The following is a 16,939-nucleotide window of genomic DNA, read 5'->3' as shown; positions in this document are numbered from 1 at the left end:
AACCACATTTCATTATTTCACCTTCATTTCAGTGGAGAGGGGGGAAAAAAAAGGACTTTTCAACAGCATGATTGCTTCCAGTTGTACGGGTCTATATATCCTCTTCTCCTGACACTGAAGATGAGGGTTTCAGGGACTTTTCCTGATCTGAAGTAGTGATTTATAGTTTACTAGGACCCTTTCGGGGCTCAGTTGTTTGCGTTTCAGCACCTGTATCTATTTGATCTAATGTTTTTAATCTAATCAAATGGTTTAGCTAAATATAACCATTCTTAGAAACGAATGGTGCAAATAAACCAGTGTTTCTGTTGGACTAAAAACTATTCTTACATCTAAAGCCAGACTGACATTGTTTCGAGCTGTTGAAATGTTCTTTGCAGACAAATGATTTATTGTTTTTGTAGCTAGGAATGCACATCCTATGTTCTTGCATAGATTCAGACTCTAACAAGACTGGAATTTGGCCCGATTCTGAATAACTCAAAGCGTACAATGTCTGCCTGGCTTTAAGGATGCTGGTGTGTTCTGGTGTAAGATTACTAGGTTAAAAAGAGTATGTTTTTAATATGGTAAAAAAGTAAAATAGCCCCTTTTTGGTACTCCACTGTGTGGTGTAATCAGGGTGTCAGTATGTGTCTTGAGTATATAAGTAGTACACACTGAACCCCAGCTTCCAATTAACTTATGGGACCAGAACAACACAAAAACAACAATATGGGCAAAAATAACAATTATTATTTCATTCACATTTCAACAGAACAGCTTCACTCCCAGGATATCATCGCCTGACTCGATGAATCTGGCGATCAGGACCTACAAAAGAAAAAATTGAAATAAATCCAAAGAAGTGTGATTTCCAGCTCCTACATAATTGTGACAACTTTCCCTTTCAGTTGATTCTAAGAAAACAGACTTCTTAGGAAAAACTTCTAGCTAGCTATCTGCCTTCGCAACCTTTTGACCATACACATCTATGTGGCATGTGGTTGAGGTTTGGCTAACTGTATGGCTTTAATAAAACTGCTTTTGTTATCTATTGCTAAATATGTTTTCATGATTGGGTAGCTTGTTTGGTCTTAAAACATGGTAAAAAGTAACAGGATTGATAATGAAATAAGACCATTAAGGAACTTCTAATAAAGTACATGAAATGTTATTAATGAATAATTTACTATTAATCAATAATTTGGCTGATAGGATTGCACTTATGCACAATATCATCAAAAATTAAGCAATAAGAGAATCCTTTTCTTCCAGACATCTTCAGAAAATTACATAACTTATCTTTGAACATGACTTTAACTTGTGGAATATTCAAAATATTTCATAGGGGTGAATTGAAAATGGACAACCTACTAAAATTGGAATAGATGGTTTAAGTCAATGGTACAGCCACTGCTATGTATGAATCAAAACATGATGCTTAAATAAAGCAAAAGAGAATTAAACATATTCGGCTAGCAAAATTCAGCACAATAAAGTACATTAACTTACTGGGAGATCTTGCAGTTCGTTGTTCGGACAAGACGTCCTGTGTAGTGGATGTTACACCTGACAATGTTATTGGTGAAGTCCGACTCAAGCACAAAGTATTTTGGGTTAACCTGAACCTGGAGTTCCGAAAAGGAGGAAAAATACATCATCATATTATTACTTCACAGTATTAGTTTAGTTCTGATAGATTATCTGAGATTACAAATCAGGAATCAGGAGATAAGTAAAGCCTCTGTCAATAGCATTCCCATTGTTTCTCCAGAGACACAAGACAGGTCTGTATTTGCCTGCCTTCGATTAGCACTGACAGTATAATCAGAAAATAGATGCATACCAAACACATTGCAGCAGCATCATTCACATTGTTGGAGGACTTTCTCTCCCTCTCTCTAACAGCTGGATTTGATATAAAATGAAGGGCCCCTTCAGCTTAATATCCAAGTTCTTGCATGTTCTTTCAGCTGTACATACAGAATACTGTAATCTTTTTACAAAGAGAGAAATAAGTTTTATTCTAAGTTTCAGTTCAATCCAATTTAGGGTCACAACCCAAGACAATATCGAACACCAATATTAACCTCCAAAAAACCTCCATTAAACCTACTACTAATGTTTATTCGAGCTGTATTTCTACAGTTTAAAGTGAAATCAAATGCAATTTTGTGCCTCTATGTCTGTTTTCTTTCTTTCTTTTTCAATTATTTTTAGAGATTTTTTTCTTGTAGCAGCTGTGATGGTGAGGTGGGGAGTAACACACAAACAAGCTGACAACAATTTATTGATTTCCTTTCCCCCACATTGGAAGAACAGTATAAAATGTAAATGAGAATCAGTGTAAAAGATAAATGACAGTCAAAATTAGCTAAATGGACACACAACCTGAAAACTGAACTGTCCGAGTAAAAACTGGACAACTGGCAACTCGTATCCAGTCCCTTTTCTAATTTCTGAATGAAACTGTACCATTTTCAGTATACGCTAGCATTCGTTTGGGCTTGGATCTGTTTGTGATTGTCACAGGGCTGCTTTGTTTGCATCCTATTTCTCACTTCCTGTTTTCCATAGCCCCCGCTAAAGCTCCTCCCTCACCATTCCCTTGATTGTTAGCATCTGTGTTCGGTTTGTTTTTACCTAGTAAACAATGTGTGAACACAACTTTCTTTGTTTGATTTGTGAGGCTTTATGTTAAACTGCACTTTAAACTTGCCCTCTTTTATTCTCTTTATCCTCAGAACATTTACTTAGCTCTGGTTTGCTAGATTTCTCGATTTTACAGAGGATCCCAAGTTGTCTTTTTGCTTTGTGGTTTCTGGTTTCTAGCCTGTAGAACCAAACTTTGTAACATTGATCCAATCCCTTTTTATGGAAACACTACAATAACCCAAATAAGAGACTTTCTGCTAGCATTTAGTTGCTTCTGGATTCCATATGTTACCGTCATTAGCATGCTTTGAATTAGTAGTGTTGAAATGGTCCAAGAAATGGAACAAACTGGCATGTGAAACACAAAGTGAAAGAGGTCTGGATTGCATTAAGCTCATATGAATGTTATTACCTTCAGTATGTAGTTTCCTGGCTTGATATCTGTGATATCAATCCACTGGCAGTCAATATCTGCATTATATGTGTCATAGCAACCTGGACTGAGACCCTGGAGGAGCATTTGAAAACAAGATTAAAACAGAATGAGTTTTCCAGCAAATACACCAGCAGTTGAATGTTTCAATTCAATTCAGAGTCATTTGTATAGCCCTTTAAAAATACCTTTTTCCTCAAAGCAGCTTTCAAATATCCACATGTAGGTTTATCTTATTAATAAGTAAGCAAGGAGGTGACAGGAGCAAAGAACCTTGAGGAACAAACTTCTTCTATTTGTCTATAATACAATCTCACTATCTGTATATGTATCTGTTTAGTGTTCCAAATAATCAATATCGATATATGTTTTTAGATTTATCCCTAAAGTGGGTGTGGCCTAAACAGGAAGGATCTTTTCTTTTTCCTTTCCTTTCCTTTCCTTTCCTTTCCTTTCCTTTCCTTTCCTTACCTTACCTTACCTTACCTTACCTTACCTTACCTTACCTTACCTTACCTTACCTTACCTTACCTTACCTTACCTTACCTTACCTTACCTTACCTTACCTTATATGAACCCTATAACAATCCATCCACCTTTCTCTACCTTCATTTTGTGCTTTCATAGAAAGACAAAAATAGTGCATCTCCTTTTCATATCAATTGCTGCATTTGCCTGTAACTTATAACTTAAAAAATGTCCTCCCTCAATTCAGAATTCTGACTCAGAAACACAGCATGGTCTTCTGAACCCTGAGTTCAGCAAGTAACATCAAATCCACATGGCTGCTCACAGCATCAACAGTAGCCAAACTAACACTACTTTACTTTTATATGAGTAATACCGAATATTTGGCTGTCATATTATAATCTATAACACTGAATATACAGTTCTCTTTTGAGGACTTAAAGATGTAAATATACGTCAACCATCACCTAACAAAAGACTAACATGGAGATGCCCAAGTACAGTGAAGAGCTGAAAAGTTTGTTCTTCCCACTTCTGAGGTAAATAGAACGCAGCATATTTATTTAGATTCATTTAGAACACAGAATAATGCATTCATAGTTATGTTGTAGCTATAAAGAGAAACAATACTAAGTGTGTTGAAAGGATGTTCAGCACGAAGGACAGTCTTTACAATTACAGCAGTACAAATCTGCTGAAACAAGGGAGAGACTTTATTTTTTTTACTGTGCCATATATTCAGGATGTTGCCTTTATTTTGGAAAAGGTTTCTCTACACTGACCCTGACTCTGTACTAAATATGTCTATGGGAAATGACGGGGCATACCTGCGTATGGGATGTGCAGGCGTAGCGTTTAAGATGGCCGAAATCACACGTGGTGTCCTCCAAACAGAAACTGGCCTTGTGTCCTTCTGCTACTTTCCTTCCTGTGCTCACCTCCAGTAGGTCATAGTGACTGAATTCGTCCATGCTGTGGTAATGTCTGCAATGGGAAGAGTGTGTGAAAGAGAGTGATTCATTCATTCAGTCAACATAATCTAATAAAAGCAACAACGCGAGCAATTCTCTTTCATTTGCACTTGTTCATTTTGACTGTCAGCTCGCAGCACTTTGAGAGCGCCGTGTTCGTCGCTAATGTTGGGTTCGAGTGCCACGGGGGCAATTCAATCAGTCACAGACTACTGCAAGAGCTGTTCAACAAGCAGTGACTAGTGTTAAGAAGCTCAATTCAGACTCGCCTCACACCTTTTGTTGCATGCTTTCCAAACCGCGTTTGGCAGTGATGTAGCAACTGGAACTCATGAGAATTTCAATCAGCCTGACAAAGCGTTTGGCTTTAAATCAGTATGAAATATCACTGTCAAGTGTCAGTATTTGAACACTGCACCTTTTTGCAAAATTAGAGACTTTCCCGGTGTATGAGTTAAGTGTTTAGCTAAGGTGTGTTTTAGTAGGAGTCTGGCAGGTGATGTAATAAATGCTGGAGCATACTGAATCAGAAAGGAATTAAGTCTCACGTTTCGTGTTACAGCATAAGAACAAAAATAGCCAAGGGCTTTCTGAGAGCTACTTTCCACCAGAAAGGCACTGAGAGGGAGCAAGGCTCAGAGTTTCCACCAGGATAGAATGTTATCCATGATATGCCAAAAAAAAAAACAACATAACTTGGTGACAGACACAGTACAGGTGGACATATCCAGGAATGAACAAATATATTTAGCACTGTGTATAGAATTCAAACATATAAAAAATGAGTCTAACTGCAACTATTTCCCACGGTGTTATACATTCAATATCAATTCCAAGCTCCTAGTAATTAGTAGTAGCTGCTTACATATTCTACTTTCCAAAACCTGAATCCTTTTTTAGTAAACACCATTAATTATCTTTAAAGACTAGAAATTATATCCTAAATAATAAATAAGGCTTTATAGTTTTATGTTCCTATTGCTGGTAAAATACAGGCTTGCCTGTGAAAAGGAGTTTATTTGCAGAGACTTTATTAAAACAATTAATTAAGCTTATTAACAAAGCCTTAAAAACACATTTGCACTCTGTACACAATTTTGGATTCATGTGGAGTTCTTACTGCTTAATAAATAGTCAAAAGGAGTATAAGGGGTGGATATCTGTAGAAAATCAGTCTTAATTTAAAGAAATTGTACCATTATTTTTAGATGCTAAATAAAGATTTTGAGAAAAATTAAGAGTTATTTATTTATTTATTTATTTATTTATTTATTCCATTACATGCTGCTACAAAGAAATTGTACTTTGAAAGTTTTTAATATTTAAACTTAATTATTATTATTATTATTATTATTATTATTATTATTATTATTATTAGTCTTTTATTTATTTATTTTGTATTATTTCTAAGCCAATTTTTATTACTTTATTTTAACTAATCCCCTGCAGTCTTAAAGTTCACTAAGTTCACTAAGACTTTTAAAGATTCAGTGATTGTTTTGAAAGCTTACATTTCTGCTTCTGTCAAGAACCTTTAGCATGCACAGAAACATACAGATTTCTCCCCTTAATTTGCACAAAACATTGTTCATGGCTTAGAGCATTGATTTATTATTACAGTGATAAAGTTTCCTTACACCTCCAAATCCAACAGCGTTTAAAGCCTCTCTAAAGGATTTATGTCACATATACCTTCTAACCAGAATACACATACGGTTGTGTGCTCCTTTGGATGTACTATTTGGGACGTAAACTAACACTTTCTATTTGGGATCTTCTATTCTGGGACCAAATTTACTATTAAAAAATAGTAACAATGAAAAGCTCATATGGGTCACATGGCTCAAATCAACTGTCACACACTTCCACTTGACTGCAGGTTTATAATTTGGCATAAGTTCTCTATAAAGCACCTCTGTATGCGCTCTCTATAGAGCATCTTCTGAGACTTTAGCACGGTGCTTGCAAAAACTTATCCATCAATGCATGACCTTACTGACGTCACGCCATAAAGAATACACCCTTAAACAAACAGACAGGGTTGAAATGTTTCACAAAGTCCTCCATATGCGTGTGACAGCCATTGAGGGATTTGGAAACACTGGATACTGCACCTGCACAAACAGCAGTGACCTTTGACCTAAGTTCTGCTTGTCCAGTGGTGAGGGAAGGATAACAGTGGAAAGTAATAAAGAACTGAAGGTCAAATATGGACAGAACACTTTGGTTGTGGAAGTGGAATTTGCTCATCATCTGTTTCCTTTAAACCCATATTTTGGTTGTTATTGCTTGCCCCCTAATGAGTGTGAGGCAAATTCTAACATATTAATCATGTGTCCAGTGTGTACATTTTTACAGAGATAAGTTATACCTAGTATTAATGAAACTACTATAGTTATCAGGGAACTTCTTTTTTGTATAAACTGCATATGCTGCTGTTCTAGGGCCCTCAGGGGTAAAACTCAAGTCCATGCAGATAATATTGGCAGACGCAGACAGAATTTAATTTATTTTTGATTAAGCTCAGTTAAGGTTAGATACAGAGCTGCCTGTGGAATTTAGACTCAGGATAATGGCCAACAGCTAAACAAGCCTGCAGTCTAATCCCCCATCCAAAAGGAAAATCCTATTAAATGCTGCGACAAATGAGAAAACAATGACATTAGGAGTGGTATTTCAGTCCAGGTGGTGCAGAATTATCAGACTGGCAAAAATATCCATTACATGCACATTTCATTTATTTAAAAAATCAATTATTGGTATCACTGATGTCTTGATTTCCATTTGTCAACTCATGTAGGTCAATATAAGAATCTAAATCTGTCACTACAGAGACTCATAGGAAATAGGATAATTGGGTTGGACTCACTGGTGACAGCTGTGCCACTCCCAGGTATGCCGCGGTCGGTTGGGCATGAAATCAGCCGTTCCCTGGTTCTTAACCCGCTGAGGGAAGCGTAGCAAGACCCTGACATCATAGTCTGTGATGTCAGAGCTGTAGGCTGTACTGTGGAGAAGACAAACATTTCCCAGACCATTAAGTACAAAAAAGCAATATACTGTAAGCAGTGATATATTACAGGCACAGTTAATTAGGACTGTCACACTTGACTTGCGTATTATTCAGTTTCCCTTATAAAACAAGGATACCCATCCATCCATCCATCTTCTGCACAGCTTATCCTAGACAGAGTTGTAGGAAGTCTGGAACCCATCCCAGGTGACTTGAGGCACAGCATGGGGAAGATGAGGTGCAGGCCACAATTTAGAGATTCCAGTCAGCACATAATGCATATCTTTGGACTAGGAGAGGTAACTGGAGTACCTGTAGGAAGTCCCCGGAATCACAGGGAGAACATACAAACTTTGTGTACACTGGGTAAAGGCAAGAGGCGAACCCCTATCCCTGGAGGTGCAAGACAAATGTCCTAACCGCTAAGCCACCACACCTCCCCCTTCCTTCCATTTTACAGAGAAGTATAATAAATCCAATGTTAGTTAGATCTTTAAAACTTGTACATGGACAAGGAACACATATTTACCTTGAGAGGCATTTTTCTTCAGCGGCACAGCGAAGGGAGTACATGTGGGATCGTTGGATGTATGTAGAGGCTTGGATGTAGTTAGGGTCAGGCACAAGGTCAGGCAAACCTAATCACAAAAGAGAACTTCATTCAATCTGTGATCAGTACATGAATGAAATACTGTAACCTCTTGACCTACTTATTTTCTTTTCCATTTCTTTTTACTGTGCTGTTTTACATAGTTATAGTTTCACAATGCAATTAATTAAATGAATCAAAAAGAAAAAAAAAAGACTATACAGGGCTAGAAATACTCATTCAGTGATCATCTAAGCACAGAGAACACAGATACTCGCTAATTATGTAAAACACTCTCTTGCATATGTTCATATTGATTTTGTTCATTGGTCCAGATCTCCAGAACACATGGCATTTCAGGCAATGCTACAGCTCTGTCCTTTGGCTATAGTCTGAGTGAACTGTAAACCAAATCACCCAGATCTCTTCAAACTGAGCCACATCTTATAGCTATTGCTAGGTTCTGACCTGTCTTAATGAACCACACTAAATAATTACAACAGAATATACACTGCATAGCAGCCTTATACTCGTTATTCTAGTGAGGTTTCATGAATCACTTTTTGCTTTGTTCTTCTGGAAGAACTGTTTAAAAGCTTACTTTTGGTTTACTTTCAGAAAACCCTTTTCCTTTAGTTGTAAATTTCATTATTTAATCAACACAATAAAAACAAATCTTTTGATAATACCTTAAACCAACCTCTCTTATACTGACATATACTATGAATTGCCCATTCCCATCAAGAACAGCCCAAAGTCTAATTTTAAGAAACACAGCCCAATTATATATATATATATATATATATATATATATATATATATATATATATATATATATATATATAGAAAGTCAATGCCCGATAGGGAGATAAAGCAAGCACGGACAGTAGAACAACAATGATCTCACTCCACTGCTGGTTCCAAACTGGGCCCAAACCCAACTCTGTTATAAAAATAAATAGAGCAATGTAAGAAAAAAACATGGTGGCTGTCAGAGCTAATAACTTTAACACTTTCAGAGAGATATATATCATAAAGCGCCAAGGAACCAGCCTTTTAGCTTCTCTTATTGCTAAAGAACTAGGCAAGACAAGGGCCGCTTTAAACCAGGAAAAATGCTACACAGAGAACACCTAAGCACTAAACTTTTATAGCTTCAGAGCTTTTAAGACTTGATTGCTGCACAATTCTACAATGAGTGCTTCAACTGTGTGTTCTGGCAGTCTCAGATCTGAGTACACATCCGATTTGTCATCTCTCTCTGAACCAGACTTTGAGGCTTCCTGGGTCAGGTCTAGTAAACAGTGTACCAACAGTGTGAAAAGGAGATGCTGAAGTTTCTTTTTACTGCCCCCAATTCAAACAGTGTGCTTACAGTATATGGTGTTGTTTTTATCTCTACTACATGTAGACTGTCATCTTTGCTGTAAACTCTGGCATACTGCGTTCAGAATTTTCAATTAGAAGCTTAACATATAATGACAAAAAATGTTTTTTTATATATATAAGATATGTACCATAAACACTTAAGATGAACAAGGCATTAACATTAACAATTACAAAGTTTTTTCTTCAAAGCCCCATGCTGCATGCTGTTAAAACAAGTAAGGTGGATGGTTGAGGGTGGTAGGTGTGGAATCTGGCATGGGGTTGACATATGAAGGCTCACTGCAGGAAATCCTCACAGGTTGTTCTATATTCATGTATCCAGTTGGCAAAAGAATATCCCACATTTACAGTAATGGTCAAACATATGTAGATCTTTTGTAACTTCTAATAAACATGATGTCCACACTTTTCCATCAGCCCTATGACTGTTGCTTTAGAAACTGAGATCACTTGCATGCAAAAGAGTTACAGATTACAAAATAAGCCTTTTGGCCTCAGCTATGAATGGGTCTCATATGGCCTCCCTGAGTTTACCCCCCTTCCTCATTTAGCACTCACACACACTTTTGGGACCAGAAAAAATCTTTTCTGTTTCTTGTGGCAACATGAAGTGTTGGGAGAACGTCCTACCATACCTAGGTTTGAATAACATATTGCTCTTTTTTTCATCCCCACACCCAAATGCTTTAGTTTGTATGTAATTCACCCCACCCTTTGTTGGACATACTGGGATCATTCACCCTGTACATAACCCCCCACTACCCAACTTTCCCCACTGCCATCAACCAACCCACCCCAGCCCTCAGCCACCCTTTGGCTTGATGAAGTCACTCCCAACCCACCAAAGAGTAAACAATGAGAACATTTAATGCAGAATGCCTGGCCATATGCTACACATACACGCAGATTCACAACACCTGGTTCCAGTAAAGTGGCCACTTGTGGAGATGAGATAATCTTGTAGTTCCTTTTGTTTGTAAATTGTTAAAAAAACAACAAAAAGGAATGACAAATGCATCATGTCAAAGAATGTCAGTGTTCAAAGATAAAAACATGGAAATCTAGTTGAATATAATGTCCCTTCCCAGCTGCACAAGCAAATATCTTCAGAATCAAACAGTGCAGTTTGAGTCCCTGGGGCTTTAAGTTTGTCAGACCCAATGGAGCTATGCTTGCCAGGAAACACACTGAGATGGCAAGAGAGCTACATTTTTTAGATCGCACTTTTCTTTTCCTCACTTCCTTTTCCATCAAAGAGAGAGAGAGAGAGATTTTGAAGTATACTCCACATGAGCATCCATTTCACATTACCACCAGCTGTGCTACTGCATTACAATACAATTCCTCTCTGGTGTCCTAAACCATGGTCTAGCTCACATAGTAAACAAGTAACAGCTACACAGAATAGATTTTTTTCCTGAGGTTCAGACTAAATATATCAATTGGGAATTAGGGGACTGATAAAAAAGCAGACTACAGGTATTATTTTTGGCTAGTTTTATTTACACATAAAACTGAAAGTTACTGAAATGGATTTTGAAAATTATAAGCTCTGGAACAAATAGTGCAGTGTGTGGATGTCAACATACCTCTTTGCTGAGGTCGGAAGACACTTCCTACATTGGTGGCAGGATTCTCTGCAAAGTTGGAGTTGAGAGGGTTACGTGCAGGTTGCTGAATGAACGGAGGCATAGGTTGTGGCCTTCCAAATGGTGGAAACTGCTCGTACTGGGGGCTTTGCAGGGCAGGTTGGCCTACACCAGTTGAAATTGATTCTGCACCATTACTTGTATCAGGAAGACCTGCTGTTTCATCATTGTACAAGCTGTGTGTGTACCGGCGGTCCAAACCATCTGAGAATGGAGGTTGTGCAGGTTGTGCAGGAGCAGCAGGAAATGGTGGCCCATATTGTTGATAGTAGCGGTAAGTGTCATCCCTAACTTCTGTCCTTGGAGCAACAGGTGCTAATCCTGCTCCTGGAGCCACAGGTGCTAGTCCTGCTCCTGTAAATACACCACCACCATAACTTCCAATAGAATAGCTAGCGCCACCTCCACCACCAGCAGCAGCAGCAGCACCACCATATCTTACTCCTGTGAAACCTCCACTAGGGTCTGCTGAATACCCAGTTCCTTGGAATGGTGGTTCAAAAGGTTCATATGGGGCATAATAGGGAGTCTGCTGTTGGAAAGTATACTGTGAGTAAGATGGCACACTGAAGGAAGAAGATGAAGAGGATGAGGAGGAGGAAGAAGACCCAGAAGAAGGTCTGTAACGCGTGCTTGAGGATGACTGAAACCGACTTGATTCACCTGTTCCAGTACCAGCAGAACCTTGGCGCCAGTTGTCTGGCAATTGTCCAAATCCAAAGGGGTGTCTGGCCTGGCCCCTGATGGTTTCTGAGTTACCTCTGGAAGGTGCTTGTCTGCGCACATTTCCTCCATTTGGTCTGGACCTTCTGTTAGGGCTGTCAGCTAAAACTACTCTGTGATTTCTGTCGCGCTCCTGTCCCCGAGCAGGGATGTACTCAGCTCCACTGTTGAGTAGGCTAAACACCCGTCCATTGTTCTCCCACTGGATCACTTGCCTCCAGGGATTTGTAGAAGGATCTTGCCCCTGACTAGGAGCCTGTGGCTGAGCCTGTGACTGTACCCCAACAATGCCCAGCAACATCCACACCCACCAAGACATGAGAACAGGCTGCATCTTCACAAGATTTACATGGAAAGCAAGAATCTTTTCACCCAAAATGAATAAGTCCAGCTCACTGAAAAATAATCCTTGATCCTTGCTCCAAAGTGCACAACACAACCAAAGAGATGGAGATTGCAGTGTCCATATGTAGCCCTTACAGTTAAAAAGCAGTGCTAAACTTTAGTCCTTTGAAAAGTCCTTGTTGCAGACATACCTGTGAGAAGTGGAGTGCACTTCTAACATCCCAGGAGAGGCAACTGCATAACAATCCTTCCTCTTCCTGATGGTTTAAGTGTGGAATTGTTAGTGGACTGAGCATTGCTCTCTAAGCTTTACTAGAGAGAACTGCCTACTGCTTCCTAACCCCAGCTCTCTATTTGCCTCTCTGATTGCTTGCAACCTCTCCCAAAATTTCCCCCTCTTCTGTACTCTCTCTCTTTCCCTCTAAAGTTCCCTCCCACATGGCCCTAGTGCTAGAGCTGTTCTCTTATAACTACAGCAAAGCCAGATCTCTGTACAGGTTTCCAGAGTCAACATCACCATCTGTGGAGAAATTTAGATTGCCAGCACGACTTGTTCTGAGCAGAGCACAGATTCTTTTGATCAAGGGGACAGGAAGGGATGTCTGGTTCAAGTCATGGGTTCAGCAATACATGATCATACTTTTTTGTTCACACACAATTATAATCATGTACATGAGGAAAAGGGAAATACAGAAGGGTAAGCTCTAATAATAGCCAACCTTTTTTCTTAAATGTTTAGATAGAAGAAAAGAAACAGAGGTCTTTCTGTGCTAAGGTGTTTTAACTGCAAGTGCATTAACTATACTGAATAACCTTGTGGACTGTCTCTAGTGTTATGCAGGTGGGATTTACCAAAGGTGTAGTGTTCTGTAGCCTTATTGACATGTTTCCCCATGACTACTTGGATAAACACAACCGACAAAGGACCTAATTTGTGAGGGAAACTGACTAGGTTTGGTACAGTCCTTGAGGTCAGTAGATTCTTTTTCATATGTGTATGTGAACTGAAAGCTACCATAAAGACACTGACAAAAATGATTATTATTATTATTATAATTTTTTTTTCTTCAAAACCGAGGGCAAGAAGCTGTTATTATCGCCACACATACATTACAGTACAGTGGAATTCTTTTTGACACATATCCCAGCTGAGGAAGTTGGGGTCAAGTGCAGGGGCAGCTATGATACAGCACCCCTGGAGTAGGGAGGGTTAAGGGCCTTGCTCAATTACCCAACAGTGGAACTTGGTGGTGCTGGGATGTGAACCCCAATCCTCCTCTCAGTAACCCCAAGCCTTAACCACTGGAGCCACCACTGCCCCCAATTTTAAGGAATTTAAAGAATTTATTTTTACAGACTTAATTATCCAGAATAATGAGATGGTCACTTTGAATTAGCAGTTTGTGTTTGACCGATCAGGATGAAAGAGCTATAAGATATAACTGATGCTGAAACTGCAAGTATTGTGGAACAGGCTGTAAAAGAGACATGGCAGAGAGACTTTACTGGATATCAGCTGTGTGTACTGATTGCAATGTAACCTTCTGAGGTATTGTAACACATGGATTCAGCCAATACACTCCTTGCATTACAGAATTTATTTTTTTCAAAGATCTACTGAGTAAATGTCCTTAACTGTCCTTCTTATTTACATTAACCATTCTAATTGCAATTTCTTCAAAGGGCATTCGTATGTGTATTAAGTTTTAGTTCGAAGCTTTCAGAGTGGGTCTTGCACAAACATTGCGATCATCAAATGTCCCTATTTTGTTATCAAAGTCAGCATTATACTGGGTGTTTGTGTTGGCTCACCTAATCAGTAATGTTCAGAGTGTGCCAGCGAGTGAGGCATGACTGCATTCCTCTTGAGATTATGTATTTAAACTGAACAGCTGTGAACAACCATTTTCAGGCAGCTCATTTGAAACGGGACCCTCTATGGATAAAAGTAACTGGTTTTCATAGCACATTCTTGGCGGACACTGAGCAATGTGCTTCAAAGCAAAGCTTTTGGGCTAGAGAAAATAAAGAGAAGGTGGAGTTGCCTTTGGGATAGGGCCAAGCATCCATTTACATCAATTCAGGCCTTGATATGTATGTTGTAATCTATATCAGCAGATATGTTAAAATATCTTGTGGCCTGTAGGAGTTCAGACTAAAATAAACAATGTTCCTTGTTTTCTCAAAGCTCCTTGCTAAGCATCTGCATTGCTAGAAGGAACAGTCAGAATGAAACTAGCACCTTATTATGTGTTTACGCAATAGCTCTTTCAGGAAAATCATCTTTAGCTGTCTGGAAACTTTAAGTCAATGCAAGCATTAGGAGGGGTAGGGGGCAGGTTATGTAAGATGCTGCCCATGTTCGGGACTTTTAAACATCCCGTAAACATTCCATTGTAGCCTACAGGAAGAAAAGATAACAGGATGAAGAAAAGGGGAAAGAAAATGAGAAGTCAGAAAAATGTACTGTAAACATCCGCTCATGTCCCGATGTCCTGTCGTCCTGTAGTCTGCTTTGCGCCCTTTGTTGAAATATCCCTCAGCAATGTATTGTAAAAGGTCAGAAAAACAAGATCTGAGCCAAAAACTGAGAAACAAAACAATTTAAAAGGTTTTTTTTCCCACATTCTTGTATTCCTGAAAGCCAATATATTTGATTAAGGAACCACAGGAATGCTTCTTCCTCACTCTAGCGGTTCATCTCAAACTACATTCAATGTGTAGCTGATTAATTTTTGTAAGTAAAATGTCATCTGCCTTTCACTCACCCAGAGAAGTAACAAAAGGTCACATGCAATTACTCTCATTTTTGCATGTTATTTGGAGTCTCCTAAAGTGCTCATTTAAAGCAGAGGGTTGAAAGGATTGGACATTCTGCTTGTTCTTGAAATGACAGTACCTACTATGCCCTTTTTGATTTGCACTGCCAGACATGAACCCGAGGACACACATACACAAATGAGCTAGAGATTTATTATATGCTTCCATAAGGCTTTAGTGACTCTGAGTCAGGGACCAAGCAGGTCCTGAGGCAGCCCTCTGAACATTAGAGACATTTAAAGGAGTTTAGGTGCATATTAGACCCCATGAAGCTTTATCTGCTCTGGTCTTTTGCTTTGCTGTCATGTTTTCCAGACCCCTGCCATGGCCTTGAGGCCTGGGCCGTATATATTGTGTCTCACCTTTGGGCAGTCTCATGTGATTTATCCTAAGAAATAAAGCAAGGATTCTAAATATAATAGAAGCATATTTTTGGGTCCAGACCACATTTTCTGGCATTAAGTAGAACAGATGAATACTAATAACTTTATTAAAATGCTAATCTGTGACTTGAATGTTAAGTATTAGTTTAATTACACTCAGTGGTTGTTGAAGGCTTACATGTACCATGAATCAAAAGCTTTAGTGAGGCTTTTGTAGTCCATAACCAACCAGTGGACAAGATGTCTTTTAAACTAGCCAATGTTGTGTTGTTTATTTTAAAAATATACTGTATTCTTCTAAAGCTACTGTAGGGACGTCACATTACGTATTTTAACGTCATAGAAAAGGAAATGGCTTATATGTCTGATTAATAAAGAAAAACTTTAGTGTCTCAGCCGACCCAATACAACCCTTTTAAAATTCAAACACTAGACATAGTGCATAGTGTGAGTGCATAATGTGTAGTACTTTATTTGGGACACAGCTTAACCCTCGAGTCTATGTCCTGCACCACTCTAAGAACAGAGAAGTCACGCACCCCAATTGGGTGATATACACAGTATATATAGTATTATATTTCGCTTTAAGTGTTATAGAGTAGAATGTGATGGTGGTTGAAGCATACGTTGAGCCTCTTCGAATGAATCCATTAGAGGATTCAGTCTCATATTTTAATACTATAATGAAAAGAAGAAAGTGTCTAAAAAGGAATATGTCTTGTTCTCATTTCCCAAGTAAGCAAATGATTTTATTTATTCATTCAAACACTTTCACATGTAGACCATAGTCATATATACAGTATATTTAATATGTACACTGTATAACTACATATGCTTAGAGCACACGGGAATGAAAGACATACATTAGCATGTTTTCAACAAGAAATGAATGCCATAACTGTCGCTTGTATACATATCAGGGTATACATATAGTCTGAAAGAATAACGAATTTCCACTGCACGTTGAAAATATGTATAAATATTTGAAAATATTCCCTCATCTGTCTTTGCCCCCCCTTTTTTTCTAGTGCATGGGGTGCATTCCAACACACTGTGAGAAAGCCAGTCTCAGGACAGAGGCAGAACAGAAATGAATTACTTTCAGTAAGATAGGAGAGAGAGAGAGAGAGAGAGAGAGAGAGAGATGTGAAAAAAGACAGATAGATAGAGACAAAACCCAGTGTTTTGGCATAAACAAGCTTAACTATCTGATTACATGGCCTGGATGTCTGGATTAATCATTGCAGATGCTGACATCATTATCCATGAGGTTCTATTATTCTTGTAGTGTGGCAACAAATTACTACCAGAGCTTCATCAAATGTTTGTTCTGTGCAGGAGAATCCCTTTCCCATCGGTGTTTGTCCTTTGACTTCCCGTTATATCAGGGTTCATCTGCCAGTGAGATGAATGCTGTTGGAATAAACAGCAGGGCCATTCAAAGGTAAAAGTTTGTGTTGCTTCATACATCATTCAAATATGAAGCACTCGAGAGGCAACAGCTCGATATAGGGGATGT

At 38.6% G+C, this 16,939-nt stretch overlaps 1 protein-coding gene across 1 annotated transcript; it reads right to left on the bottom strand.

The window, feature by feature from the left end:
* Window positions 1-219: 219 nt before the first annotated feature.
* Window positions 220-12,608, bottom strand: loxl1 (lysyl oxidase-like 1). The gene is made up of 7 exons (XM_058387931.1): window positions 11,090-12,608; window positions 8,052-8,160; window positions 7,379-7,516; window positions 4,366-4,522; window positions 3,050-3,145; window positions 1,495-1,610; window positions 220-813 (listed from the first exon to the last, which is right to left on the bottom strand). Exons 1-7 carry the CDS (start codon window positions 12,204-12,206, stop codon window positions 807-809), a joined length of 1,740 nt encoding a protein of 579 aa, XP_058243914.1. The 5' UTR covers window positions 12,207-12,608; the 3' UTR covers window positions 220-806.
* Window positions 12,609-16,939: the final 4,331 nt, after the last annotated feature.

Source organism: Hemibagrus wyckioides, linkage group LG04, assembly GCF_019097595.1.
Source record: "Hemibagrus wyckioides isolate EC202008001 linkage group LG04, SWU_Hwy_1.0, whole genome shotgun sequence".
NCBI lineage: Eukaryota > Metazoa > Chordata > Actinopteri > Siluriformes > Bagridae > Hemibagrus > Hemibagrus wyckioides.
The sequence above is the reverse complement of the archived record's forward strand: the minus strand, read 5'-3'. Positions and strand labels throughout refer to the sequence as shown.